Genomic DNA, 28,000 nt, shown 5'->3' with positions numbered 1-28,000 from the left:
ATCAAGTTGTTATTGGTGTGAGTTTTCTCATCGAATTCGCAACAATTGGCGCCCACCGTGGGGCAAAGGTCAAAGGATAATCAAGTATCATGGGTTCAAAGTGGGATATTGAGAAGTTTACCGGAGATAACGATTTTGGGTTATGGAAGGTAAAGATGGAAGCGGTGTTAATACAGCAGAAGTGTGAGAAAGCTTTGAAGGGTGAAGGTGTGTTACCGGTCACCATGTCACGAGCGGAGAAGACCGAGATGGTGGACAAGGCAAGGAGTGCCATTGTCTTGTGCCTCGGAGATAAAGTTTTGAGAGAAGTAGCAAAGGAACCAACCGCGGCATCGATGTGGGCAAAGATGGAATCTTTGTATATGACAAAGTCTTTGGCTCATCGGCAATTCCTAAAGCAACAACTCTACTCATTCAAGATGGTGGAGTCAAAGGCCATCATGGAGCAACTTACGGAGTTCAACAAAATCCTTGATGACTTGGAGAATATTGAGGTGAATCTTGAGGATGAAGATAAAGCTATATTCTTGTTGTGTGCTCTACCTAGATCTTTTGAATCGTTTAAAGATACCATGCTCTATGGAAAAGAAGGCACTGTTACCTTGGAAGAAGTTCAAGCAGCTTTGAGAACCAAGGAGTTGACTAAGTCGAAGGACTTGAGAGTTGATGAAAACGGGGAAGGCCTAAGTGTTTCAAGAGGGAATGGTGGAGGTAGAGGTAACCGAGGAAAGAGTAGTAACAAGACAAAGTTTAAATGCTTTAAGTGTAACAAGATGGGTCACTTCAAGAAGGATTGTCCGGAGATTGGTAATTCCGTACAAATTGTCTCTGAGGGTTATGAGGATGCAGGTGCTTTGATGGTGTGCTGTTTAGAGGATGAAGGTGATGTTTCTCACCTTGGGGGTGATGCCTGGTAGAGCGGTGGTCGTCTGGAGAGACGTTAAACACTCAACATCAGCCTGGAGAGGCGGTGGTAAGAATACTTATGATCTACCGGTTGAGGTGGAGGTTCAAGGAAGACATAGTGGGATGTACTCATTTGCTAGTTGAGAGGTTGGAAGCTCAGCTTTAGGTGGAGTTGAACACACCAGGAGTGGTACGACTATGGAGGACCTTGGGTGCTATGCTCTAGTGGTGAGCAAGGGTTTTCTTCATGAAGACGGAAGGCATTCCGGAGGTTGAAGAATGTATAGCACGGCTTGTGGAATTACCCTAAAAGTCCAAGGGTGATTGGATGCAAGGTGATCTTCAAGGAAGCGGGAGATGTCTCGTATTGAAGAGGTATGGTGTAGTCTTGTAGAACTACCTGAAATTCCTAGTGTAGTTTGGATACAAGGATCTTCGAGAAGGCGGAAGACATTCCGATGGCTGAAGAGGTTAAGGTGTGTACTTGTGGAACTACCTAAAATTCCTTGAGTAGTTTGGACACAAGGATCTTCAAAGGGGCGGAAGGCATTCCGATGATTGAAGAGATTAAGGTGTAAACTTGTGGAGCTACTCGGCGTAGTGGGAAGCAAGGGAAAGAGCAGCAAGGTGTTGATGTTAAATGGGCATCATCACTAATTTGGAGTCAAGGTGGAGATTGTTGTGAAAGTGACTCAAAATTGGAGTTTGGAGGCCAAAATTGATGTTTGCTGAAAGTACAAATCGGTGGCCGATTTGGAAAATCGGTGGCCGATTTTGGCTGCCTTTTGGGAGGCTTTCTGTTCGGGAAAAATCGGTGGCCGATTTGGAAAATCGGTGGCCGATTTCGCGTGCTGTTATTTTTCAGAAACGTATTTTTGGGCCAGATTTGTTACAATTTTATGGGAGTTTCTTTTACTATAAATATAGGCCTTGTATCAGACTATTTTGAGAGAGATAGAGGGGGCTGAAACAAGGGTTTAGAAATCAAACTAGGGTTTGTATAGAGTTTGTCTCTTGGCAACAAACTAGGGTTTGAAGGTTGATTCACCTTGGGAAACACTATTAGGATTGAGTCTCTTGGTTACGGGAAGAGGCTGGGACTTGGGTAGAATTAGGCGGGAGACTTATTCTTGTAACCCATTGAAATCTCTTTTGTAACGTTACTCATCATATAGTGGAACGGAGGGCTGCTCTCTCCCCCAGACTAGGTCAATTTGGACCGAACTGGGTCAACAAATTCTTTGTGTTCTCTCTTCCTTTTCTCTCGCTGTTGTTTTCTACTTTTGGCTTGTGTTTATAATTGTTCCATACACTTTGATTTTGGTTGCTTAATTATCCCTTGCTCCACACATCAAGTTGTTATTGGTGTGAGTTTTCTCATCGAATTCGCAACAGGAAGTATATCAATGTTCCCATCAGCTTAACTCATTTGGTAAAGGATAATGCATTTGTATGCAGGGGCCGGGGTTCGAACCCCAAACACTCCACTTATTCACCTTTAAGATGAATTTCTCTAGGCTACTTGACAAAAAAAATAATATTGTAAGATACGTTGAAGACACTTCTACAGATTGGTCAAACAAACTAATGCAATTGAGTCCAAAGATATAGGAGTACTAAGGAAAATACTTGGGTGACATTAAGTCACCGTGACATTAAATCTGGGCCACACAGCCAGGACTAACCGAATGACCATTTCAAAAGACGACCATTTCAGTTTTCAGCTAGGACGGTGTATTTGTGCTTTAGGACTCACAGCCAGCTTGTAAAAATTGCATATAAATATCCACCTATACCACAGTTCATAGTACAAATTCCTGCCTTAAATCTTCCAGAGCTTTCAAATTTCGAGTTTCAAAGTTCTTATCAAATGGCTAATCTCTCATTCTTGTTGTCTGTTTTAGCTCTTTCACTTTTAGCTGTCTTTGCAGCTGATGCTACTACTCTCCTAGATTTTTGCGTGACAAATCCAATAGGCCAAGGTATATAATTTACATGTACACATATATGAGTGTTTTTTTACTAGTTCACAACAATCAACTAATTCATATTTTGTTCTTGAATCTAAAATTCTTTCAACACCAATTTTTTTTTTGTTGAGCAAACTCAGTGTTTCATATTGAGGTCACCATTTTCATCTAAAATGTAGTTAATAAATTGAAATCATAAACTGTGATATGTATGCATCATTTCCCCTCTTCTATTATAAAGTTGGAACTGGGAAGTGCTAGAGCAACACATACAAACCATTGATGTCAAAATCCCAACTTAAATCCTAAAATCCAGGATTTTGCGACTTTCTTCACCTTCAACGACCCAAATACATAGTAGAATCCAAAAATAGGCAAAATCAATCGATTTTGATTGCGATTTTACTATTTCTTATAAACAAAGTCATTTATGACTATATACCATTTATAATATATATTTATTATTATTATTATTATTTTGGCAAAATCCATTGATTTTGGTTGCGATTTTATGATTGTCGATTTTGCTCTTCTCTTTCGACCTGAAGCGAAATACCGATTTTGACAACCTTGAACCAAACAAACCTTTTATTAGAACTCATAGATTTTATTTACAGGATTCTAACACTTTTGCGGGTTTAATCAATTATGGCATTGTTAGGGAATTCAGCATGCAAGGATCCAAAACTTGTTGAGGCAAATGACTTCTTCTTTAGTGGCCTTCACATAGGAGGCAACACTACTAATGCTGTTGGGTCCAGAGTAACTCCAGTCTTTGCAGCTCAGCTTCCAGGATTGAACACATTGGGAATCTCCATGGCTCGTGTTGATATAGCACCATGGGGAGTTAACCCTCCTCACTCACATCCTCGCGCTACTGAAATATTCACTGTTCTCGAAGGCACGTTAGAAGTTGGATTCATCACTTCAAATCCTGAAAACCGCCACTTTAAGAAAGTTCTACATAAGGGAGATGTGTTTGTGTTTCCCATAGGGCTCATTCACTATCAAAGAAATATTGGAAATTGTAATGTTGTTGCCATTGCAGCTCTTAGTAGTCAGAATCCAGGAGCTATCACTATTGGAAATGCAGTGTTTGGGGCTACACCAGAAATAGCTACTGAAGTGCTTATTAAGGCTTTTCAGCTGGACAAGAATGCCATCAACTATTTGCAATCAAAGTTTTAGAATCATGACAGAAAATTAATTGAATTGCTTACTCTTGTTTTACACTTTGCTCAGCTTGTTTAATGATTTGGGGTGTATATTTGATTTCTTTTTTGTTTGTATGTTTCATCATTTGTTGTTCTTCCATATTTTGGATGGTATTTTACTATCTCTCGTTTTGAACTTAGTGTTATGTGCTTTGGCATGTTAAACAATGTATATGGTTATTTAATTTTGTATAAGGCTTTAAATGTGAGAGTGAAAATTTGAGATTATACATACCAAAAATGATTAAATAGATTTTTTTCCTTCCCTAAACGAAAGTCTATATTTTCTATTTGATGTTGTATGTTACTTTTATTAGCGCAACTATTGCTTTCTTGCTTTGCAAGTAATCTTCATCTATGGATGAATATTGAGAGAAAGAAGAATAGAGAATGAGAGTTTTGTTATGGAGAGAGAAGAAAATGTTGGAAGTTTGTTATGGCTTTCATTGATTAATGAAAAGATATTTACAAGTTATTTATATACATGACTTAGAGACTAAGTCACCATGTAACTAACTAACAAACTTATCCACAAGTAAAGCTAATCAAAACTAACTCTACTAAACTTGATTATGGATTAACCACAACTTATACACGTCCTTTAATCCATAATCCTAACAATCAATGAGACCTAGCTTATCTTTCAAGTAAACAAGTCTGTCAAGATTCAATGCCTTCGTGAATCTATCAGCTAGCTGCACTTCAGTTGGATAATACATCACTTCATGATGAAATGGAACCTAGTTTCAATGGGTTAGCTTCTTCCATGTGTCATAGGATTCTTGGCTAGGTTAATAGCTGATATGTTATCAAGTTTCAGCTTCTGAGGCTTCTCCACTTCACAGTTTAGCTCTTTGATCAGTGTATCCAGCCAAATTGCTTGACAAATTGCAAATGTATCTGCTATTTACTCAGATTCACAAGATGATAATGCAGTCATTGGTTGCTTCTTAGTGCACCATGATATTGCAGCATTGTTGAACTTGAATAGGTAGCCAGATGTGCTTCTTCTATCCCTTCTATCTCCACACCAATCTGAGTCTGAGTAACCTATCAGTTCAACCTTTCCCTCTTTGCTTTCAGTTGGAAATAACAAACCAAGTTTCATTGTACCTTTCGCATATCATATAACTCTTTTAGCTGCAGTGAGATGAGATTTCCTAGGATCGTTCATTTATCTGCTGATGATACTTACTGCAAAGCATATATCAGGTCTTTTATTGCATAGGTATCTCAAAGATCAAACTACCTATTTGAATTCAGTAGCTTCTACTTTCTCTTCACTGCTACATTCATCCAACGTAGCATTTGTTTCAGATGAGTTTGTGATAGTATTACAATATGTCATATCAAACCTTTCAAGCAACTCACCAATGTACTTCTTACTGCTAGCTAATTCAACAACCAATCTCACAGTTTCTAGTCTTGCCACTAGTGCAAATACTTCATTGTAATCAACATCATATCTCTGCATGAAGCCTCTAGCCACCGGTCTTGCTTTGTGTTTTGAAATTGTGCCATCTAGATTCAATTTTACCTTGAAAATTCATTTCGCATCAATGGTTTTCTTCTTCTCTGGTAATTAATCTACACGCGTTATTACAATAAAAAGAGTGAAAAGACGGGCACGTGCGTTTCACTACTGTGTAACAAAAATAAAAGTAAGGGTTAGAGGTAATGATGAACTCTGCTTGTGCTCAACAAAAATAGAAAAACACTTGTATTGAGTAAAATTGGAATTCATGTCTCGGATATATATATATATATATATATATATATATATATATATATATATATATATATATATATATATATATATATATATATATATATATATATATATGGGATTTGCTAACTTAGACCAACAAAAAATATGAAGGTCCAAGTTAGCAAAAATGCACCTTTTCATTTGAACAAAAATATCCCTCATCTTTATTATATAAAGGTCAAATGCATCTAAAGGTCCTTTAAGTTTTTCGTTTTTCCCAAAGTGGTCCTTTAAGTTTCAAAAGTCCCAAACAAGTCCTTTTAGTTTTTGAATCGTTTCAAACTAGTCCTATTGTAGATAGCATAGTTGGTAATTGCTTCTTTGAACTCATCTTTGTTACCAAATCTGGCTCCTAACACCCACTTAAAATTAGTCATCTTTTTAGGTATGGCAAATGGTGGATAATGCTCTTTGTTGCTATCATCTGAATCATCACCATCATCCTCTAAAATGACTTGTTTGAGATGATTCAAAAACTAAAAGGACTTGTTTGGGACTTTTGAAACTTAAAGGATCACTTTGGAAAAAATGAAAAACTTAAAGGACCTTTAGATGCATTTTACCTTATTTAAAACTAATAGCTTGAGGGTAACTTTAGTAATTTTCATTAAAACATATTTGTTAACTTGCACCAATTTGCTAACTTAGACCCACTTTTATTTTATAACAAATAGCTTGAGGGATATTTACTAAACTATCACTTACTTTAAATTGGTTTACACTAGTGGATATTAATTTTTTTGCCAAATAAAAATGTGCACTTTTGCTAACTTGAACCTTCATATTTTTTGTTGGTCTAACTTAGCAAACCCCTGTATCTATACGGCCCTTGACTAGGCAATAGTAGTAACCAAGTAATTTGGGGAACAACACTGCTATATAATGCGAATATTTTCTCTTGAAAAATCATGAATGAGTATGTGTTTAATGTATATTGGCTTAAAGTCCGATTTTGTGGAATACATGAGGTTGTGGTGTTAATTTTTTTTTTTTTGTTGCTACAAGCCAATTTCATCGTGAATCTATGCATTTCTTCGGGAAGTTAAGCATTTCCCTTTGGGGAACAACACTGCTATATAGTGCGAATATTTTCATGACAAATGGAAGTGTCCAATGATAGTAACATTAATGAAATGTTACAAACAAACAAAAAACTAATGCAATTTGAGTCCATAGATAATACCTATTTTATTATGTCCCTTTTGCATGCAAACACTAGCTCCAATGCAAAATATATACCATTGCCATGCAATACAAGTCAAATTACTCTTATTTTATTGTTCACTGACATTTATTTTTAAGAATATTCTTGACAAATGGATGTGTTGGATGTTGATCATGATTAGCTAGATTAATCAATTAAGATTATTTAGTCAAGGACTAACCAAATGACCACTTCAAAAGATGACCATTTCAGTTTTCAGTTAGGACGGCGTACTTGTGCTTTTGGACTCACAGCCAACATGTAAAAATTGCATATAAATATGCCTTAATACAAACCAATATCCATCCACCAATACCACAGTTCATAGTACAAATTCATGCCTTAAAACTCTTCCAGAGCTTTCAAATTTCGAGTTACAAAGTTCTTATCAAATGGCTAATCTCTCATTCTTGTTGCCTGTTTTAGCTCTTTCACTTTTAGCTGTTTTTGCAGCTGATGCTACTACTCTCCAAGATTTTTGCGTGACAAACCCTATAGGCCAAGGTATATAATTTACAAGTACACATATATATGTATTTTTTTACGAGTTAACAACAATCAACTAATTCACATTTTGTTCTTGAATCTAAAATGCTAACACTTTTTCCACCAACCAATAAAAGTGTTGAAAGGAAATTCTGTGAGTAAGTTCGTTATTAGAAAATTCGGTATGCTAACACTCTTTCCCGTTTAATTAATTATGCAATTTTAGGAAATTCGGTATGCAAGGATCCAAAACTTGTCGAGGCAAATGACTTCTTCTTTAGTGGCCTTCACATAGCAGGCAACACTACTAATGCTGTTGGGTCAAGAGTAACTCCAGTCTTCGCAGCTCAGCTTCCAGGATTGAACACACTAGGGATCTCCATGGCACGTGTCGATATAGCACCATGGGGAGTTAACCCTCCTCACTTACATCCTCGTGCTACTGAAATATTCACAGTTCTTGAAGGTACATTAGAAGTTGGATTCATCACTTCCAATCCAGAAAACCGCCACTTTAGTAAAGTTCTACATAAGGGAGATGTGTTTGTGTTTCCTATAGGGCTCATTCACTATCAAAGAAATATCGGATATGATAATGTTATCGCGATAGCTGCTCTTAGTAGTCAAAATCCGGGAGCTATCACTATTGGCAATGCAGTGTTTGGGGCTACACCTGAGATAGCTAGTGAAGTGCTCATTAAGGCTTTTCAGCTGGACAAGAATGCCATCAACTATTTGCAGTCAAAGTTTTAGGATCATGACAGAAAATTAATTACACTTCTTCCTCTTGTTTTACACAGTTTGTTTAATGATTTGGGGTGTGTATTTGATATCTTTTTTGTTTGTATGTTCCATTATTTGTTGGTCTTCCATATTGTCCATGGTATTTTACTATCTCTCGTTTTGAACTTAGTGTTAAGTGGTTGGCATGTTAATTAATGTTTTGGTTATTGAATTTGTAGTATAAATTTTTGTTGAAGGATTTGAATGTGAGAGTGAAAATTTGAGATTATACAAACTACAAATGAGTAAATAGATTTTTTTTTTTTTCCAAATGAACTAATTGCTGGTAGTCAATTATGAAAAGGAACGTCAAAATTCAAAGAGAAATAGGTATATAATCAAGTCCAAATGATAAGGTAAGATAGACATTATAAGAAAAATATTTTTATATGTTTTATTTCACGTATACAATTGTGAATAAATAACCTTAGGCTGTTAAACAACCATATCATCCAACTTATTTGATGACTGGAAATACTTTATTGCTATAAATAAAAGTAGAATTCTCTTCATTTGTTAAACTTTGAAATTATCTCCTGCAAACAACTCCTTCGCCATCAACACCACTTGTGCAACTCATGCTAGGGAGCATAAGATCATCCACCATGGCAATGTCATTGTTGGATGCAATGTTACCAACAAAGCGAGTTACAGAACAGTCAGGGGAGAACAAGCTTGTTGTTTCATACTCTTTTCCACCTCCCATTATTGGCATTTTCGCTCCAATGTTCACACGACTCACATAGTTAGGTTTATATGTTTGGCCCAATACGCCACTTACTTCATTGCTTAGAGAAGAGAATTTGAAGCCTAAATCAAGGTGAGCAAAACAATCATCTTTGGTGATGCCATAATTGTGAATCTTTGAGTCTTCTTCGGTGATCGGGACAACCTTAGCAGTTATCTTAAATCTTCCTTCAACTTCAACAACAATATTGTTTGTGGAAGTTTCCCGAACAAAGGACACGCCAGTTGATTCCCATTTTGCACCTTCTGATTCTTGGAGGGTGATGGGTTCGCCGTCAAAGGAGAGGGCAAGACGATCCACAGAGTCATCCCATGTTGCTGTTTTTTGGGCTCCAAGGAAAAGTTGGTGATTGTCAAAGAGAATAACAATGGATTGCACCCAAGTGAAATCTCTCTTCATGTTCTCGTTTCTTCTACCAATGAAGTGAGCATTTATGTGGAGGTTGGAATCAGATACAAGGCAGAAGTTGTTGTCTTTCTTGCCGTGGAAGTAAAAAGTGATTCCATCACCACCAATGAAACGTGGGTCTTGGCAAACAGCTCCTGGTTTGTCACACTCTGCAATTCATGTGTGTTCAACATAAAATTAATTAAGTAGTTTGTTTACTTGATTATGCTATTTAAAGTAAGAAATAAATAAACATATGAAATTTGTCTCTAATTTTTTGTCATGAATTCAACTTTATGTAGTTATAAATGTTAATGAATCATCACTGTCTAATAAATCATTGTATTCATGTTAAAATTGTTGTAATTGATTCCAAGTTTTATGTAAGATCCTTTAATGCAAATATTGTGATGATGAAAAATATATAAATTAAAGACTTACTGCAAATTGGTTTACAAGTGTTGCAGTCAACCTCACATCCACCTGGGCATGCATTAGGACATAAATGTTCCATGTTGTAACATTTTGGGTAGTTCTTGTTCTGACATCTAGCAGTTTTGTGTGAGGCTGAAGAAGAAGCTGAAGAGGAAGAAGAAGAAGAAGAGGAAGAGGAAGATGAAGGTGTAGATGATGAAGACGGTGGTGGGTTATGTGGTGCAGAAGGGTTGTTAGGCGATGAAGAGGAAGAGGATGTAGCGGAAGAGGAAGAGGAAGAAGAAGCAGAAGAAGATGAAGAGGATGATGAATTAGATGAAGAAGAAGATGGTGTAGAGGATGAAGGTGGTGAGCTTTGTGGTGTTGAATGGCTTTCAGGTGATGACGACGATGAAGAAGAAGAAGAAGCGGAAGAAGAAGATGAAGATGAAGATGAAGAAGAGGATGAAGAGGAAGACGAATTAGATGAAGATGGTGTAGATGGTGAAGGTGGTGGATTTTTTGGTGTAGAAGGGCTTGATGAAGAGGAGGAAGAAGAAGAAGACGACGACGATGATGATGAAGAGGATGAAGATGGTGTAGAAGATGCATTGTGTTGGTTTTGTGGTGTATGAGAGCTATTAGGTGATGAAGAAGAAGCGGATGAAGAAGAAGAGGATGAGGATGAAGAAGATGATGATGAAGGTGAGCTATGGGGTGTAGAAGGGGTAGGATAATCATGTGAAGGATTTGTGCCCCCAACACAAATAGGTTTGCAAGAGGCACACTCCACAGTACAATCATTAGGGCAAAACTTAGGGCATACATGCACCAAATTATAGCAATGTTTGTACTTCTTTATCTTGCAGGTTGCATAACCATACTCATGATCTTTAGCAATTCCAGGAGGAGTAGTAGCTGCTTCCACTGCCACTAGCACAAGCAGGATTGACACCAAAACTTGAATCATAATTTGAGCCATTGGAAATATTTTCTAGCTCTTCTTAGATTCAAATAGTTATTTGTTTGATGAGTTTGAATAACTTGCCAAAGAACAATTGCCTTTTATAGGCATGAAGAGAATCTATCATGACGTGAAGAAGCTATACACGTGGCTAAAAATAGCATATTTTCACATGGCTATTCCTTCAGATATTAATTTAGTTGAAGTCACTTTCTTTTGACTATACACTACTCATGCATGATAAAGCTATTGGTTTGCTTCTATAACTCTAAAGTCATCAGAGAATTGCATGTCACTTTGATTAAAACGAGGTAAAGGGGATAGGCTTGTTTAACCCCGGAAATAAGGAAAGGGATAGGCTTTCATTTTGACCCTCACAAAAAACAAATAATTCAAAAATAAACATGATAATAAAATTTTGAGTTATTGTGTCTAAACGCTAGCCGTCACCCCTTCAAAACGAGGTAAAGGGATTTTGTTTAACCCGTAAATAAGGAAATGGGATTTTTATGAAATTATTTCCACTTAATTTCATTTTGACCCTCACAAAAAACAAAGAATTTAGATTAATTTCCGAGGAAAAAATGTAGATTTTAGTCACTTAAAAAAAAGTTAAATGAGTAAACGGTCCCCTTAAATATATCAACATTTGGTTTTAGTCTTCTAAAATATTCTTTGGTCTTTTGGTCCATCTAAATTTTCATCCATGAAAATAGTTCATACTTTTTAGTCAACTCATGTTCAACCTTCATATTTTTTAATGAAATTTTTCAAAAATTGATATAATATTATGACATTCTCTCCCAAAAAAATTAGAATTAAAAAAAACATGAATTAAATATAAATTTTTATTGGTGGTGCTAAATAATTCATATTAAATTTATGTTTTGTTAAAATATTATATATATTTTTTGAAAGAATTGTTGTCAAATTATTTCTTCCAACTTTACTTGGATTTTATTTTACTGAGTTTTTATTGTAGTCGTATTCCTCTTCAACTGATTATGTTTAGCTTGTATGAGTTCCTACGATTATTTACTCAATAAACTCACTCCCTTAAAAAATAGTTATATAAGGTATATAATTCAGCACCAACAAACAGCAAAGTTGATTATTTTTTGGTGGTATAATAAAATTTAACCCATAATTTCAGTTTTTTTTTTAAATGTCAAATATTAGCATTGCAAGTTTTCGTTTAGAGGAGAGTAAAAATCAAACATTTGACCTCCTTAGGACCTTATTCATTAGAACCAAAATAAATATTTGGTGGAATAATTTTTTGCAAGAGGGTTTTGAATCATGATTATAGTACATACATCTTTCGAGAGGGTTTTGAATCATGATTATAGTACATACATCTTTCGATCACTATTATATACAAAAATTAATTTTATAAATTCATTCATTAAATGATGTATGTTATCTATATTATAGACCATATGCATCATACATCATTGACTGAATAAATCTAAAAGATAAATTTTTACGTAACCGGAAAATGTATTTATATAGTGGGAGCTTCTATGGTGAAGTCAAGAAACTGACTTTTTTGGAAAAGTTATTTTTTATCTTAATGTTTGATTCATTTTTAAATTGTTGATTACTGATTAATGATCAATAGTAATTCATCTAGTAATTCTTGCAACATCTTGAACTTACAGGTACTACTTTATCGTTGGCATTTTTAACATGCAAATAGAGTTGATGATATTATGTGATAGTCTTAAGTGTTACACTTTGTGGGGTGTTACACTTAAAACAAAGTAGGATACAATTAGATTAATTAAGTGTAGTCTTGTTAATTTGATGAATTGATGATACTATGGGGACTGAACTTTTGATGCCACTGTACAAACAATGGGGTGTTACTCACTGCATTTTTGATGCTATAGTGCTAACTTCACCAGAAAAGTCATTTTTATGACTTCACCATAGAATTTTCCTTTTTTTTCAATCTGAATATTTTGAACCAAAAATGCCTGCGTATTTTCCATATTTGGCATGGCAAGTGTTTTAAAGATCACACTGTAGTTATAACCTTTGGCTCCTTACAATTAACGATAAATCCACTCTTATAATCCCTAACTTAGGATAATGCATATTATCATAATCATTTCAACTTCAATTTATCTAAACATATGTTGGATCCAAACCAGAAAAGAAATCAGAGACACTCTGTTTAGATAAGTACTCTCTCCTTGATTTTTTTTTTGGGGTCAAGCTCTCTCCTTGATTTCAATTACTTGAATGATAAAAAATTACATTATGTACTTGATGTCATGTTATATTATGTTATTTTTAAAATGTTTTTCGGTTAGTTTAGTAGACATTTGAAGTAAGGGTTAAATATGCTTTTGTTTCTTATAAATATATCAAATTTTCATTTTAGTCTCTCTAAAAATTTTCTTTGACTTTTAGGCTTAGTAAAACTTTCAATCACCACTTTTGGTCTTTATTTTATGTCAATTCATGTATTTTTTAATGAAATTAGGCATAAATGTGCAGAATATTGTAAAAAACTCTAAAAAAAACTTTAACAAAACATGAATTAAATTTGAATTTTTAACCGCCAAAAATATAAAAATTCATATTTTGTTAAAAAACTATAATTTATTTAGGGATAGATTCTTATAATATTATAAACTTTTCTACAAATTTTTATTCAAAAATAAGAAGTTTACTTAAAAGGAGAGACCAAAAGTGAAAATTGAAAACTTTTGGGGGACTAAAATGAAAAATTGATATATTTATAGGGATTAAAAACATATTTAACACTTGAAGTAATTATAGAGGAGTTTTAGAGAAGTTGTTCATGGTTTCAAGGGCAATTTCAGAAATGTGTTTGGAGTCATTTTATCAATAAATCATGCAATTCGGCAAACAAAACACCTCGTGAAACAATTGGAAGGCATGAAATCAAGATTATCAAGATTTTAAAAGGCTTCGAAAACATTACAAGTTGGAAAAATTCAGTTCCAAGTCTCAAAAACAACATAAAAATTGCAAGTTCTAAATATTTGTCAATATTCCTCTGAAAAACTGTGTTTTTAGTTTACTATAGACCTATTTTCACTGTGAAAGTCGGATCTCCAATTTTATAGCGACCCCAAAGTCTTTGTAACACTTTATTTTTATTTAATCTATTTCCTTTCGTCTAAAAATATTGGTCATGAAGAAAAAATTATGTAAAAAAAGAAAAAGCATTTTGAAACTTAGAGTGGTCTGCATTCGACAAGATAAACATTTAAAACAAAACATATAAATATCTTTCATTACACGTAAGAGACATGAGTACATAACAAGAAAAAATAAAGAGACATGAATCCACAATTTTTTAAGGTTAAACCAAAATCATTCAATTTATTTGATGATTTGATACTTTATTCTTATTAATAAAATTATAAGTTTTTTCCAACAGTTCCAATATCCTTTAGACAATTAAATCATCTGCGTGCACTTTTGGAAAATGAAATTATCTTTTGCAGACAACTCCTTCTCCTTCAATTCCACTTGTGCAGCTCATGCTAGGGAGGGCCAAATTCTCCACAGTTCCAATATCTTTGTTTAATCCATTGTTTCCAATGAAACGTGCAACAGAACAATCTGGAGAGAACAAGCTTGACGTTTCATACTCTTTTCCACCTCCCATTATTGGCATTTTTGCACCAATATTCACACGACTCACATAGTTAGGTTTATATGTTTGGCCCAACACACCACTCACTTCATTGCTCAAAGACAAGAATTTGAACCCTAAATCAAGGTGAGCAAAACAGTCATCTTTTGTGATACCATAATTATGAATCCTCGAGTCTTCTTCCGTTATAGGAACAACCTTAGCAGTTATCCTAAAATTTCCTTCAACTTCAACAATGATGTTGTTTGTGGAAGTTTCCCTAACAATGGACACACTAGATGATTCCCATTTCGCACCTTCTGATTCGTTGAGGGTGATTGGTTCGCCGTCAAAGGAGAGGGCAAGACGGTCTACAGAATCATCCCATGTTGATGTTTTTTGGGCTCCAAGGAAGAGTTGGTGATTGTGAAAGAGAATAACAATGGATTGGACCCAGGTGAAGTCTCTTTTCATGTTCTCGTTTCTTCTACCTATGAAATGAGCATTGATGTGGAGGTTGGAATCAGATACAAGGCAGAAGTTGTTGTCTTTCTTGCCGTGGAAGTAAAAAGTGATTCCATCACCACCAATGAAACGAGGGTCTTGGCAAACAGCTCCTGGTTTGTCACACGCTGCAATTCATGTGCGTTAGTCATAAAATAAGTTAAGTAGTTAATTTACTTTGTTATTTATCTCTACTTTTTTTTCAAGAAATCAACTTTATCTACTTGTAAATATTATTATCTAGTAAACCATATATTCATGCAAAAATTGATGTAATTTATTCCAAGTTTAACTTAATGCAAGACTTTGAATGCAAATTTTGAGATGTAACAAAATATATATATAAAGACTTACAGCAAATAGGTTTGCAAGAGGCACACTCCACAGTACAATCATAAGGACAAGACTTAGGACATGCATGAACCGAATTATAGCAATGTTTGTACTTCTTTATCTTGCAGGTTGCATAACCCTGCTCACGACCTTTACCAATTCCAGGAGGAGTAGCTGCTTCCACTGCCACTAGCACAAGGAGAATTGACACCAAAATTTGAACCATTAATTTAGCCATTGAAAGATTTTCTAGGTTTTTTTTATTCAAACAGATATTGGAAACTGATGAATGAGAAAAACAATGCAAGAGCATTGCCTTTTATAGGTATAGAGGAGAATATATCATGACATTAAGAAGCTATACAGACGGCTATAATTCCAAAACTTTAGGACTACGTCTTCTATTTTCACATGGTTATTCCTTAAGATATAAACTTAGTTGATGTTTCATTTAACAAAAAATTAGTTGGAGACACTTTATTTTGGCTATACACTACTCATATACATACATGCATGGTATTATTGTATGTCACTTTAATTAAAACTAGGTAAAGGGATAGGAATTGTTGCACCCAGAATAAAGGGTGAATTATTTTTTAGTTTAAAAATATTTTGTAGCGTCAAGTTTTCCGTTTATTTGCAGAGCACAAATTGAGGCTGTGCCACTATATTTTTTTTTTAAAGATAGGCTGTGCCACTATTATTATTATCCAATAACGTGAATGAAGTTCTAAGTAATAAACCACTTTCTTGTAAAAAAAGTATTCAACCACTTTTTTTTTTGTTGCAATTCTTTAATTTTTAATAAGATTTATAAATGAAGGGAAAACAAATAGTAAAAAGAAAGAATAAACACCGAAAAATGGGAGAAAAAATAGACGACATAGGCCTAGTTAAAATTATAATACAACAATGGGATTTGATATAGTGGAATGAGTTATTGTGCCACAACATATGTTGTGCCACAACATATTGTGCCACAACAATTCGATTATATATTTTAGATAAGGACAAAACCACCTTATGACAAAATCATACATATTTTAAAAATTGGGTCTTGTTAACGAGTGCCCCTGGGGCACTCTTTAAGCATACTAAATAAAGTAATTATTCTTTTAAAATTTAAAAGTTTTCAATTTTCAATGCACTGATTACACAAACTTTTATAAAAAGTTACTATTTAAAGTTCTTAATCAGTGCCCCCAGGGGCACTAGTTAACATTTTCCTTAAAAATTTAATTATTAACATTAACATTTTTAATTTAATATCAATTTTTCCAATTATATATATATATATATATATATATATATATATATATATATATATCTGAGAGAGAGAGAGAGAGAGAGAGAGAGAGAGAGAGAGAGAGAGAGAGAGAGAGAGAGAGAGAGAGAGAGAGAGAGAGAGAGAGAGAGAGAGAGCGCTACCCTTGTGACAAAATCATACATATTTTTAAAATTTAATTATTAATATTAATATTTTTAATTAATTTAATATAATTTTTTTCAATTATATTTTTTTATTTTTAAAATTTTATATTTTACATTAAATTTTATAGGGGTAAACCAGAAAATGATTTTTAAATTTTATCATGCTGGTTTCTAACCCAACTCATATTCAAGATAAGCATTTTTAACTATAGAGATTGAATATGATAAATTTCAAGATTAACTTACCAGATCATGTTGTATCATCAAACATTGAATTGAGACATGATATGATACAATTATTCTATCGTCACCCTAAAACGGTCCATCAAACAGTTTATATATTCTTATCTAAAAGGATTCTTACATACATGTTCAAAGATAATTTTTTTAAACTACAATTTGACCCGCTTCTTTTGTTTATTTCTTTCACTTTTAGTTAAAAAAAAATTCATATACACTTTTAGTACAATCTATTAACGGGGGTGGTGCTCTGATTCCCAAGGTAAACTCTCTCTTATCCTTGGGTGATTTCTAGTCAAATTTATCCTTGGTTTAATATTACTCCATATCAGTGGCGGAGCCAGGATTATTAAAAAGTATGGGCAAAAAATATTTGCAACACATTTGAAGGAGAAATCGAAATAATAATCCAAGTATGTACCAAGTTATTTGCATCTTTCCCATGTAGCACGATTCAAATCATATTTTTCAGGAATTGGAATTGAACCATCAAGAAACTTGAATTTTTTCTTCATTGCTAATGCTCTTCGCATCTTCATAGACCAAGCATAATAATTGTCACCTGATAGCTGCGGTGTTACACTAATAGTGGATAAATTTTCTGAAGGATGAACAAAATACGGATCAAGACCTTGATCTTGATTCTGAATATTGTTGTTTCTCACCATGATTACTCAATTCTTAAGCAAGAATGAACAATAAGAAAAAAAATCGCAATTTCAACGAAAATTTATGAAAAACACAGAACACAAGAAAAATTTCAACGAAAACGATATCAAATCGAATTTCGATCAAGAAAGATGAAAAGGATCTGAATCTGAAGCAATGTTTATGCTTAGCGAAAGTAGAGCAGGTTCAAACCTGCTATGATACCATCAAAGCAAAGCTTAACAATGAAGAAGATGCAAAAGAGGAGAAAAATTCATTATGAAAAAAGTTAGTTAGGATTACACAATGAAAGAGCTTATTCAAAAAAAATAAAAAAGTGAAAGAGATTATATAGCAGCTATCTTTGCCAGCTCATCAAAACAATCTAGTTAACTAAATGTAAATCAAATTAGGCTTAATTGCATGTTTGATCCCTTATGTTTATTTTAGTTTTTAAGTTGGTCCTTTATGTTTTAAAGGTTTCAAGTTGGTCCCTTACGTTTTAAAAGTTTCAAGTTGGTCAAAAACGTTACTCACGTTGGAATAAGTTAGTCCCTTTCGCGACATGATGTTGAGTTTAATAAAACAAAAAAAAATTAAACAAATGTTTTAAAACTGATTTTATAAATAAGTTAAGTTTCACACCCATATTGTTAACCTGAATCTTTAAACGTTAAGTGACTGGAGGGACTAACTTATTCCAACGTGAGTAACGTTTTGGACTAACTTGAAACTTTTAAAACGTAAGGGACCAACTTGAAACTTTTAAAACATAAGGAACCAACTTGAAAACTAAAATAAACAAAAGGGATCAAACATACAATTAAGCCATCAAATTAAGATGAAATTACAAATGAAATTAACACTACTAATGATAACTTGTGAAACAAGCTACTAGTCTTGTGTTTTATCCTCAACTGAATTTATTGCTAATAATATTTATTATTGGGATTTATTTACCCTCACTTTCATAGTGACATCAAAGGATTTATTAATACTAGACTCTTGACACGTGCTACCATACGGGTCATACCTTGTAGATGTTAATCGAATTAGTTGCAATAATGTAAACATATATAGTTAATAGAAGTTTTATAACAATTTAAAAATATGTTCCCTTCTAAGACAACAATAGCAACAAAATGAAATGGTAGCATACATAACAAAAAAGTTTGAACATTAACCATCAAGATACATTCCGAAAGACTTCTTGATAAACAACATTTGAGGTCGTATTAGTGTTCTCTCCATCTCCATCAAAGATTAGTATTTTCAAACCATGTTTTGAAGTGACTCTGGAAATTGCAACGTACAACTGACCATGCGAGAACACAGGACTCGGCAAATAAATTCCAACATTTTTAAGTGATTACCCTTGACTCTTGTTGATTGTCATGGCAAATGAAACAGATATTGGAAACTGACTTCTTTGAAATTTGAAAGGAATTTTAACATCAGATGGTAAAAGAGATAACCTGGGTATGAAAAAAATTTCGCCGATGTTAACATCAATGACTTTGCTTTTTCTTCCATTCTTCTCGGTTTCTCTTACACTATCTTTCTCGACTACATGACCAAGGACATCAACAACAAAAAAAATTGCATTATCATTTACATAAACCGCTAAAAACAAATTCGTATAACTAAAAGGTAGGATTTCATACCAGCAACCACGTCCTCTTCCTGAGAGATCAAAATGTCTTTGAAGGACATGAATTCAAACACGTTCCGAAGCACATTGCTTGCATTCCCCTTAGTAAATCTCGTATTTCCCATCATGTTAAGTTTGTACTTGTGTGGCAAGAGTTTGTAATTCCCCTCGTTAAATCCTACCATGACATTCTCTAGCTTATATGTTCCTCATTCTTCAACCATTTTTTGAATCGTTGGCACCAGGTATTTACGAACAGTGGCATGGATCCGTCCTCGCTAAACAAAAATAACATGTCATTAACTTATAGGATAGTCTTAAAGGAAGATAACACTTGTAGGGTTTCGGTTCTGAAAAAACCAAAATAACGTGCATGGACATTAAACAACAGTAGCACGCTAATTAATTGATTGGTGGTAAGTGAGATTTGAAAGTTTTAAATGTGAATGATCATAGTCGTCTATTGGTAATAATTACTATTCATTGCAACCATAAAAGCAGAGATGAAAGGTTATGAGATCTACGACTGAGATGTAGGGAGTGGTTGACTGAGTTGATTAACATTAATTACGTATTAGGGAGGGAAAATGAGGATGGATCAAGGGCTAACATGCCAGCTTGGCAAGTGTAGCTTTTATAATAAAGGATGTTTTGTCTAATACTTTATCGTTAGTTTATGCTTGGACATGTCTAAATATTTTGGGACAATTTCCCGTGTTTGAGGCAGCTCATGTTTTTGGGTTTAAATTATCTCACTACAAGAAAAACTGCATTTTGCGACTTTTAAAATTGCATTTTGCGACTGTTAGAAGGGTCGCAAATGTACATTTGCGACTGTTCCCCAACAGTCACATTTGTTGGGGTCGCAACTGTCTTTTGCGACCCTTCATAGAACAGTCACACCAACTGCCGCAGGAGGTGTTGCGACCCTTCATCAACAGTCGCAAATGTTAAGTTTTTTTTAAAAAAAAGGGCTTGCGACCCTTCACCAAAAGTCGCAAATGTTAAGTTTTTTTTAAAAAAAAGGGCTTGCGACCCTTCACCAACAGTCGCAAATGTTAATTTTTTTAAAAAAAAAATAAAATTGAATGGGGCAGTTTTTGTTGCCAATTTAAATAAATATATTATTAAATACTTAAAATACATAAATATATAACTAAAAATATCAAAATCTCATTCATATAATTCTTTCAAGAGTAGCAATCAAAACAATAGATAAAGTACATAGTTTAAACATTGAAAAACCAATACACTAGTGGGTAATCATTCAAAATAATATTACCAAACAAACAATCAACCTTGAAAGTATCATGTCTAATAGCTCTCCCCCTTCCAAACAAACAATCCTCAACAGCATATCCTTAAACACAAGTAACCAGAAAACAACCTATCAGACAATCCTAAAGTACAAAAGACATAATGTATAGTTTGTTCTTCAGAGACAAAGTTCTTACTTATTCTAAAGGAACATCTCCAACCATGAACAAATCCCCTTCTTCATCTCCATAAGTTAACACGTGTCAAACTTCTAATTGGCTATTGGACCTATAATGAATCATGTTGAGTGTGAGTTTAAAAAAGCGTGTTAAAGTGAGTGTTTCTATCATTACTTTCAAAGTTAAGACATACGCCTAACCTATATTATGCAGGTGATATTTTTTTTTCAGATGAGAGGTAACTCTACAACTGACCCAAGTCCTATGATTCAAATAAATGATACACGAAGGTTTGTGAAGCTTACATTTAATTGTCCTAAAGCTGTGGGACTTGACTGTTTTTCAGCCTCTCTGCACAACTTCTCTCCTAACCAAACAAGAGAAGTTATCAATCGCAACCATTTTCCATGACTGGAACGCAATTTTTCTCGTCTGAAGCATTTATGGAAGATGAATTATCAAGCATGTTAACAGTGGTCTCTCCATCCTGATTATCACCATGTAACTCCCTCTTGTCTTGCTCAAGGTGCTTTTGTGTCAATTTCAAGGCTATCAGAGTTCAATTTCATTTCAACAATATGAGATGACACATTTACCTAAAAAGCCAATTACAAAAGAAACACGTTTTATTTTTCTCATAAAATAGTTGTATGCATTCAGAGACACAAAGCAAAAAAAATAAAAAAATTGAAGCACAGACAAAGAATTGACCATGAAAGACAATGCATCTGATCATAGTATACATTGATTACAACTTTCTAATCCAAAGGCAATGATCATATTTCAAGTCCGATAAATGCCTTATATAATGATGCAACTAATCATCAAAAGAATGAATTTTTGATGCAACTTTCTAATCCTCGTATAGCTCACAACAACACACTCCTCTCGCCATATATGCTTCACTCAATTCATTATAGTAGTGTGCATAACTCAGGTCTATGCATTTCACTCAATTCATTTCATGTATCAAACTAAATTTACACTTACTTACAAAACTATTTTTCAAGGCATGTAGCAGTTCCTGTCTTTCAGCATAAAGTATATTCATAGAAATTGTGATAATCATGTTTCTATGCAAGAGTATAGTAAATCTTTATCACAGTATACAAACTTCACACCATAAAGAAATAGTTATGTAGTGCATTATCTTCCAAATTAATATACTCCTATGCAAGAGAACTCATTAAGTTCAGCCTTCAATAATATTCCACCATGTGATCCTGTAAAACTCTTTGGATGTGCATTCGATAAGTGCATCTATGATGCAGAATTTATAAAATTAAGTTGAAAACATCTTATGGACATGTCGTATGTTGTTTCCATAACGTTCTCGCAAACAATCTACAAATATATATTTCAGTAGATAAATTCAAATAAATAAATTGAAACAATCTCTAACTATTAGTAGTTACTATCACAACTGATTCATGCAGACATATAAAAAATAACTAAGAGTAAGTTTCATCGAGGAATTAAAAATGCGGCATCCAACCTTTGGAATAGAATAATGAATATCAAATTTCTTGTGGCCGAAGAGTCTATTATAGAGTGCTCTCATTGCATTTTGGGCAGCTCTAATATCATAATATGATATCATAGCATTCCCTTGATGCTTGCAAGCTCTATCAAAAGTGTGAATATCTCCAAATTGCTTCAAATCCATATCAATATTCAAATACAAGAAGAAAATAAGTTAGTATCAAAGTCCACAATATTAAGTACTAAATGAAGAATATGTCTATACAAACTAAAGAACAAAGAAATCAGAAAAAACATACCTCAAAAAGTGCTTTCAATACAGAATCTTTAACATCACTATCAATATTTCTCATAAATAATGTTCTAGAAGGGTGTTCGCCATAAGGGTTTTCTCCAGCGATTGAGCTATTACGAACTCCACTAATGAATTCAGAAATCCTTTCAATAGAGGGTGAATTTTCAACATCTCCAAGATCAATACCTCCATTACTACTGAAAAGGTCTAATTCATCTATGTCATTGCCATTGCTATCACAGATGATGTAGTTGTTCCCATCGGTCACTCCAGAAAGTAAATCATCCTCGTCCGGGAGTAGATTTCCAATAATTTGAGCCTCAAGTTCTTCAAGAGAGTCAGAAAGCTTCTCTTCCTCATAATATGATGCAATTGTATCCACTGAATGTCCATATAAAGCATTATTTGCAGATAATCGCACTACACAAACAGAAGCATACAAAGAATAGCAGATTAGCCAACAATTTTCACAGTAAACTTTAGCATACAATTTTGCAAAGAAAACTCACATTTCTTGCTGAACAAATCTGACAGAGAACTTGAGAAAAGGCTGCTTTCGTGCCGAGAGGCAACTATATCATCTTCTTTACTATCTTCAAAGGGTTTTATTCCTTGATCAGAATCTACATGACATAACAAAGTCAAAGAATAATTGGATGTGTTATTTTTACCAACAAAGTATTGCATCAATTCATGTCTATGACTTTATTTCTGCACAATCATAACAAGAATTTATATCTATATCAATACAAAGGAAAACAAAAGCAAAAAATCCACTAAAATTGGCATTAGTGGTTTATACCTAGAAAATCAACAAAAAGACCCTTTTTAAAATATAGTCTTTGAAAAAACAAAAGCAAAACTAACTTTTGGTATCAGTATCAGATCTGTTTCCATTCTTACTAAATATCAGGTTCCATTCAAAAAGAACAAAGATTGAGGGTTTCTCCTTGAGAACCTGAATTCACCTTGAGCTGCAATCAGTCCACGCATCTGTGAAGTGAAATAAGGCAATTCAATGTGAACAATGTTTTAAGCTGTTTTCACAAAACTTACACTAAATGACAAATAAACTCAAATAAGGCAATTCAATGTGATAACCTATATCAATAAGTCCTCTCAAAGTGATTATAGAAGTAGATAAGCTCAGATAAGGCAGTATAATATGATAAGTTGCTTTCAAAAGTTCTCTCAAGAGTGCTTATGCCAGTAATTAACCTCAAATAAGTCAATAAAATGCAAACAATAATACTCTAGCATACCTTTGATGTTGCTTTAACCTCGAGAACAATTTCTACAAACTGCAGAGAAAGATAATAATAAAAAAATGAAATTTTTGATTTGGGCGTGAATGAATTATTGAAAATTACGAAATTGAGATAAAGGGTGATCGAAAATTGAAGGAAAAATGAATAACCAACCTGATCATAGGAAACATCAGCGGTTCTGGGTTTGAGGGATAAATGGAAGTGAGGAGGAATGGAACGAATAATGACACAATCGGTTTCATAAACAGCTTTCATAGCTTCAACTTCTTCACCTACTTCTTCTTCTTCATCTTCTTCGTAATCCATTCTTCTCTATTGTTCATAAGCTATTTTTTTAGCTAACTTCAGGTTTGAGAGGATTCGACCGTGGGTTTCAGCGGATGAACAGAAAGGGTTTGCATTGAAACATCGGCGCTTTTGTGATTAGTGTGATGCAGATCGACGATTTCAACGACGGATGGGTTGGACGGAAGGACGGCATCATGGTGGAACAAAATAAAGGGTTTGAGGGTTCGATGCGGTACGATGGGTTCGAGTGAAGGAAGGGTTTGGGGTCTCTAGGTTTGAAGAAGAAAAGGAATGGTTCTTGATTTGTTCAAGAAGAAAGGGTTGGATGCAGGGAAGAAAGGGTTCGTGAAGAAGAAAAGGGTTCATCTCTGGGTTTGTAAAGCAGTACAAAAAAAGAATTAATTGAAAAAGGGGGAGTGAATAAATTGGGAAAGAGTGTGAATGTGGTATAACTCAAAACCTGCGGCTGTTTGGTAAGGGTCGCAATATTTATCAAACCTGCGGCAGTTGGGCTTAAGGGTCGCAGAAACTGTCGCAAATGCATACTTTGAGGCAGTTTTAAGGTAAGGGTCGCAGATGAAGTGTCGCGAATTGAAGATTTTCTTGTAGTGTCTATGACTTAATTAACCTTAATTATGTGTGACGTGACTCCTGCATGTGATTAGTGATATCCTGAGACAAACTGAGAAATGAGAATGTATGTTAAAGGTTTTTAAAAGTCTCTATTTTCCGCAATGGCAAATTACATCCATTTACTTAAAATGTTTTTAATCTGAGTTTTGGGATTTAGGATGTTACAAGATGACCGCTTTTCACCTTGTTTATTACTAGATTAATCATCATCTATTTATGATGAAGCTGGTCGAACAATTTCAACACTCTACCCTCATTAGTATTTGCAACTTGAATATATGCCAAATCATTGATTTATGGTTTCAACCTTTACAAGAATAATCTTGGCAGATTCAAAACTCTTATGTATGCCTTAATAGTGCAAATTTTCACATATATGGACGTTGAGAGAGTTATGTATTGAATGCCACTGATTGTATTAATGAACTAATACAATAAAAAACTTATTTGAATCGAAAAATACAAGTCCTAGTATGCAATTGATTCCATTTCAGTACAACTGGTAGCTACTAGTGATTAAAAGGAAAAGTAGAAGCGTTGTGAAAAGAAAGATAAGGGAGGAAGTGACGCAGTACAGCACGGAAGCATAGGATAGCAAACGCTAAATCTAGATTGAAAAGAACAAGTTTGCAAGTGACAAACTTGTGAAAATTGGGTTCCGGAATCCACCAGAAATTGAGAAAACTCTCTAAAATATTGTTGATTGAATAAAAATTATGTCTCTTAGGCCACAACTATTAGGCTTAAATAAGGAAATAACAACAAACTTTAATGGGGCAAAAATAACAAACTGAAAATAGAACAAACAAATATTAAAATTAGGCTGAAATATAAAATTACTAAGGCTTTGTTTGCGAGTTTTGAGGGGAAGGAAAGGAAAGGTTTAGGAGGGGAAGGGAAGGAAAGGGAGGGAAGGGAGAAAGGAGGGAAAACCTTCCCCTTGTTTGGGAGTTAAAAAACCAACAAGGAAAGGAAATGAAGGGCTTATGTTATAATTTTACTATTTTACCCTTTTTTTTCTCTTAAAAACAATACATTGTGTTATACTTTGTAATTTATCTTGAAATTTATTTAAAACAACTTATCTCATAAAAAGTAAATTATTATGATCTATTTTTAAAAAATAGATTATTTATAAAAAAAAGCTTATTACGATCTCATTTTTAAAAAACAGCTTATTCAAAACAACTTATTTATACAAAACAACTTATTACGATATCTTTTTCAAAAAACAACTTATTCAAAACAACTTTTTTGTCCAAAATAACTTATTACGATCTCTTTTCAAAAAACAACTTATTCAAAACAACTTATTTATGCAAAACAAATTATTACGACCTCTTTTTCAAAAACAAATTATTCAAAACAACTTATTTATCCAAAACAGCTTATTACGATCTCTTTTTTAAAAACAACTTATTTATACAAATCAGCTTAATACGATCTCTTATTCAAAAACAACTTATTCAAAACAGCTTATTTATACAAATCAGCTTAATACGATCTCTTTTTCAAAAACAACTTATTTAAAACAGCTTATTTATACAAAACTGTTTAATAAGATCTCTTTTTCAAAAACAACTTATTCAAAACAGCTTATTTATCCAAAACAGCTTATTACAACCTCTTTTCAAAAAACAGCTTATTCAAAACAGCTTATTTATGTTGTTAATTGTCCAATAAGCTGTTCAAAATAGCTTATTCAAAACAACTTATTCAAAAAACAGCTTATTCAAAACAACTTATACAAAACAGCTTAATACGATCTCTTTTGCAAAAACAACTTATTCAAAACAGCTTATTTATACAAAACAGCTTAATACGACCTCTTTTTCAAAAAAAAACTTATTGAAAACAGCTTATTCATCCAATAAGCTTGTTTGCATAAATAAGTTGTTTTGAATAAGTTGTTTTTGAAAAAGAGATTGTAATAAGCTCTTTTGGATGAATAAGCTGTTTTCAATAAGCTGTTTTTTGAAAAAGAGGTCGTCATAAGCTGTTTTGGATGAATAAGCTGTTTTGAATAAGCTGATTTTGAAAAAGAGGTCGTTAAAAGCTGATTTGCATAAATAAGCTGTTTTGAATAAGCTGTTTTTTGAAAAGAGGTTGTAATAAGCTGTTTTGGATGAATAAGTTGTTTTTGAAAAAGACGTGGTAATAAGCTGTTTTGCATAAATAAGCTGTTTTGAATAAGTTGTTTTTTGAAAAGAAGTCGTAATAAGCTGTTTTGGATAAATAAGTTGTTTTGCATAAGTTGTTTTTGAAAAAGAGATTGTAATAAGCTGTTTTGGATGAATAAGCTGTTTTTTATAAGTTGTTTTTAAAAAAGAGGTCGTCATAAGCTGTTTTGGATGAATAAGCTGTTTTGAACAAGTTGATGTTGAAAAAGAGGTCGTTAAAAGTTGATTTGCATAAATAAGCTGTTTTGAATAAGCTGTTTTTTGAAAAGAGATCGTATTAAGCTAATTTGTATAAATAAGTTGTTTTGAATAATTTGTTTTTGAAAAAGAGATCGTATTAAGCTGTTTTGTATAAATAAGCTGTTTTGAATAAGTTGTTTTTGAAAAAGAGATTGTAATAAGCTGTTTTGGATGAATAAGCTATTTTCAATAAGCTGTTTTTGAAAAAGAGGTCGTAATAAGCTGTTTTGGATGAATAAGCTGTTTTGAATAAGCTGGTTTTGAAAAAGAGATCGTAATAAGCTGTTTTGGATGAATAAGCTGTTTTGAATAAGCTGATTTTGAAAAAGAGGTCGTTAAAAGCTGATTTGCATAAATAAGCTGTTTTGAATAAGCTGTTTTTCGAAAAGAGGTTGTAATAAGCTGTTTTGGATAAATAAGCTGTTTTGAATAAGCTTCATTGAAAAAGACGTGGTAATAAGTTGTTTTGCATAAATAAGCTGTTTTGAATAAGCTGTTTTTTGAAAAGAGGTCGTAATAAGCTGTTTTGGATAAATAAGTTGTTTTGAATAAGTTGTTTTTGAAAAAGAGATTGTAATAAGCTGTTTTGTATGAGTAAGCTGTTTTCAATAAGTTGTTTTTTGAAAAAGAGATCGTAATAAGTTGTTTTTGATGAATAAGCTGTTTTGAATAAGCTGGTTTTGAAAAAGAGGTCGTTAAAAGCTAATTTGCATAAATAAGTTGATTTTTGAAAAAAGGTTGTAATAAGCTGATTTTGATAAATAAGCTGTTTAGAAAAAGTTGTTTTGATAAGAGATCGTAATAATTAGGTTATATCTAAAATTGTCAATTTGAATTATTATGAGGGAAAAATTGTCAATTTGTATGCTTAACCCCCCAAAACCCCCCAATTTGGGGGAACTTTAAAATTG

General features: G+C 33.4%; 5 protein-coding genes across 7 annotated transcripts; 2 read left to right on the top strand and 3 right to left on the bottom strand.

Moving 5' to 3' along the window:
• Positions 1-2,726: 2,726 nt before the first annotated feature.
• LOC146945060 (putative germin-like protein 2-1) lies at positions 2,727-4,305 on the top strand. The gene is made up of 2 exons (XM_085748819.1): positions 2,727-2,888; positions 3,538-4,305. The coding sequence occupies exons 1-2, from the start codon at positions 2,777-2,779 to the stop codon at positions 4,062-4,064; spliced, it is 639 nt and encodes a 212-aa protein (XP_085604945.1). The 5' UTR covers positions 2,727-2,776; the 3' UTR covers positions 4,065-4,305.
• Positions 4,306-7,454: 3,149 nt separating this feature from the next.
• LOC146945059 (putative germin-like protein 2-1) lies at positions 7,455-8,301 on the top strand. Of its 2 annotated transcripts, none has more exons than XM_085748816.1 (2): positions 7,455-7,548; positions 7,766-8,301. In XM_085748816.1, the coding sequence occupies exons 1-2, from the start codon at positions 7,455-7,457 to the stop codon at positions 8,299-8,301; spliced, it is 630 nt and encodes a 209-aa protein (XP_085604942.1). The 2 variants fall into 2 exon arrangements, with proteins under 2 accessions (XP_085604942.1, XP_085604941.1); XM_085748815.1 differs by having other exon boundaries at positions 7,455-7,566; positions 7,775-8,301.
• A 339-nt stretch (positions 8,302-8,640) lies between these two features.
• LOC146945058 (uncharacterized) lies at positions 8,641-10,924 on the bottom strand. Its single transcript, XM_085743440.1, has 2 exons — positions 9,908-10,924; positions 8,641-9,636 (listed from the first exon to the last, which is right to left on the bottom strand). The coding sequence occupies exons 1-2, from the start codon at positions 10,860-10,862 to the stop codon at positions 8,861-8,863; spliced, it is 1,731 nt and encodes a 576-aa protein (XP_085599566.1). The 5' UTR covers positions 10,863-10,924; the 3' UTR covers positions 8,641-8,860.
• A 3,123-nt stretch (positions 10,925-14,047) lies between these two features.
• On the bottom strand, positions 14,048-15,584 carry LOC146945057 (uncharacterized). Its single transcript, XM_085743439.1, has 2 exons — positions 15,319-15,584; positions 14,048-15,092 (listed from the first exon to the last, which is right to left on the bottom strand). Exons 1-2 carry the CDS (start codon positions 15,533-15,535, stop codon positions 14,317-14,319), a joined length of 993 nt encoding a protein of 330 aa, XP_085599565.1. The 5' UTR covers positions 15,536-15,584; the 3' UTR covers positions 14,048-14,316.
• Positions 15,585-20,420: 4,836 nt separating this feature from the next.
• On the bottom strand, positions 20,421-24,423 carry LOC146945056 (protein MEI2-like 4). 2 transcript variants are annotated; one of them, XM_085743438.1, is made up of 9 exons: positions 23,902-24,423; positions 23,743-23,781; positions 23,449-23,473; positions 22,990-23,103; positions 22,485-22,900; positions 22,199-22,357; positions 21,009-21,299; positions 20,722-20,812; positions 20,421-20,627 (listed from the first exon to the last, which is right to left on the bottom strand). In XM_085743438.1, the coding sequence occupies exons 1-7, from the start codon at positions 24,052-24,054 to the stop codon at positions 21,225-21,227; spliced, it is 981 nt and encodes a 326-aa protein (XP_085599564.1). In that variant the 5' UTR covers positions 24,055-24,423; the 3' UTR covers positions 20,421-20,627; positions 20,722-20,812; positions 21,009-21,224. The 2 variants fall into 2 exon arrangements, with proteins under 2 accessions (XP_085599564.1, XP_085599563.1); XM_085743437.1 differs by having other exon boundaries at positions 20,421-20,812.
• Positions 24,424-28,000: the final 3,577 nt, after the last annotated feature.

Source organism: Medicago sativa, chromosome 2 (genome assembly GCF_051527215.1).
Source record: "Medicago sativa cultivar Bolivia chromosome 2, Bolivia_mono, whole genome shotgun sequence".
Classification (NCBI taxonomy): Eukaryota; Viridiplantae; Streptophyta; class Magnoliopsida; order Fabales; family Fabaceae; genus Medicago; species Medicago sativa.
Note: the sequence above shows the minus strand (reverse complement) of the source record. Positions and strands in the feature narration are given on the sequence as shown.

What these genes read in the sequence shown, in the direction of transcription:
- LOC146945059 (XM_085748815.1), top strand. Translation starts at nt 7,455, where the DNA reads ATGGCTAATCTCTCATTCTTGTTGCCTGTTTTAGCTCTTTCACTTTTA. An exon ending in GACAAACCCTATAGGCCAAG is followed by an intron (nt 7,567 to 7,774) that starts GTATATAATTTA and finishes ATGCAATTTTAG; the next exon opens with GAAATTCGGTATGCAAGGAT.
- LOC146945058 (XM_085743440.1), bottom strand. Translation starts at nt 10,862, where the DNA reads ATGGCTCAAATTATGATTCAAGTTTTGGTGTCAATCCTGCTTGTGCTA. An exon ending in CACTTGTAAACCAATTTGCA is followed by an intron (nt 9,637 to 9,907) that starts GTAAGTCTTTAA and finishes CATGAATTGCAG; the next exon opens with AGTGTGACAAACCAGGAGCT.
- LOC146945056 (XM_085743437.1), bottom strand. Translation starts at nt 24,054, where the DNA reads ATGGATTACGAAGAAGATGAAGAAGAAGAAGTAGGTGAAGAAGTTGAA. An exon ending in TGGACTGATTGCAGCTCAAG is followed by an intron (nt 23,104 to 23,448) that starts GTGAATTCAGGT and finishes TATGTCATGTAG; the next exon opens with ATTCTGATCAAGGAATAAAA. An exon ending in TTCATTATTCTATTCCAAAG is followed by an intron (nt 21,300 to 22,198) that starts GTTGGATGCCGC and finishes TTGGCTTTTTAG; the next exon opens with GTAAATGTGTCATCTCATAT.
- LOC146945057 (XM_085743439.1), bottom strand. Translation starts at nt 15,535, where the DNA reads ATGGCTAAATTAATGGTTCAAATTTTGGTGTCAATTCTCCTTGTGCTA. An exon ending in CTCTTGCAAACCTATTTGCT is followed by an intron (nt 15,093 to 15,318) that starts GTAAGTCTTTAT and finishes CATGAATTGCAG; the next exon opens with CGTGTGACAAACCAGGAGCT.
- LOC146945060 (XM_085748819.1), top strand. Translation starts at nt 2,777, where the DNA reads ATGGCTAATCTCTCATTCTTGTTGTCTGTTTTAGCTCTTTCACTTTTA. An exon ending in GACAAATCCAATAGGCCAAG is followed by an intron (nt 2,889 to 3,537) that starts GTATATAATTTA and finishes TGGCATTGTTAG; the next exon opens with GGAATTCAGCATGCAAGGAT.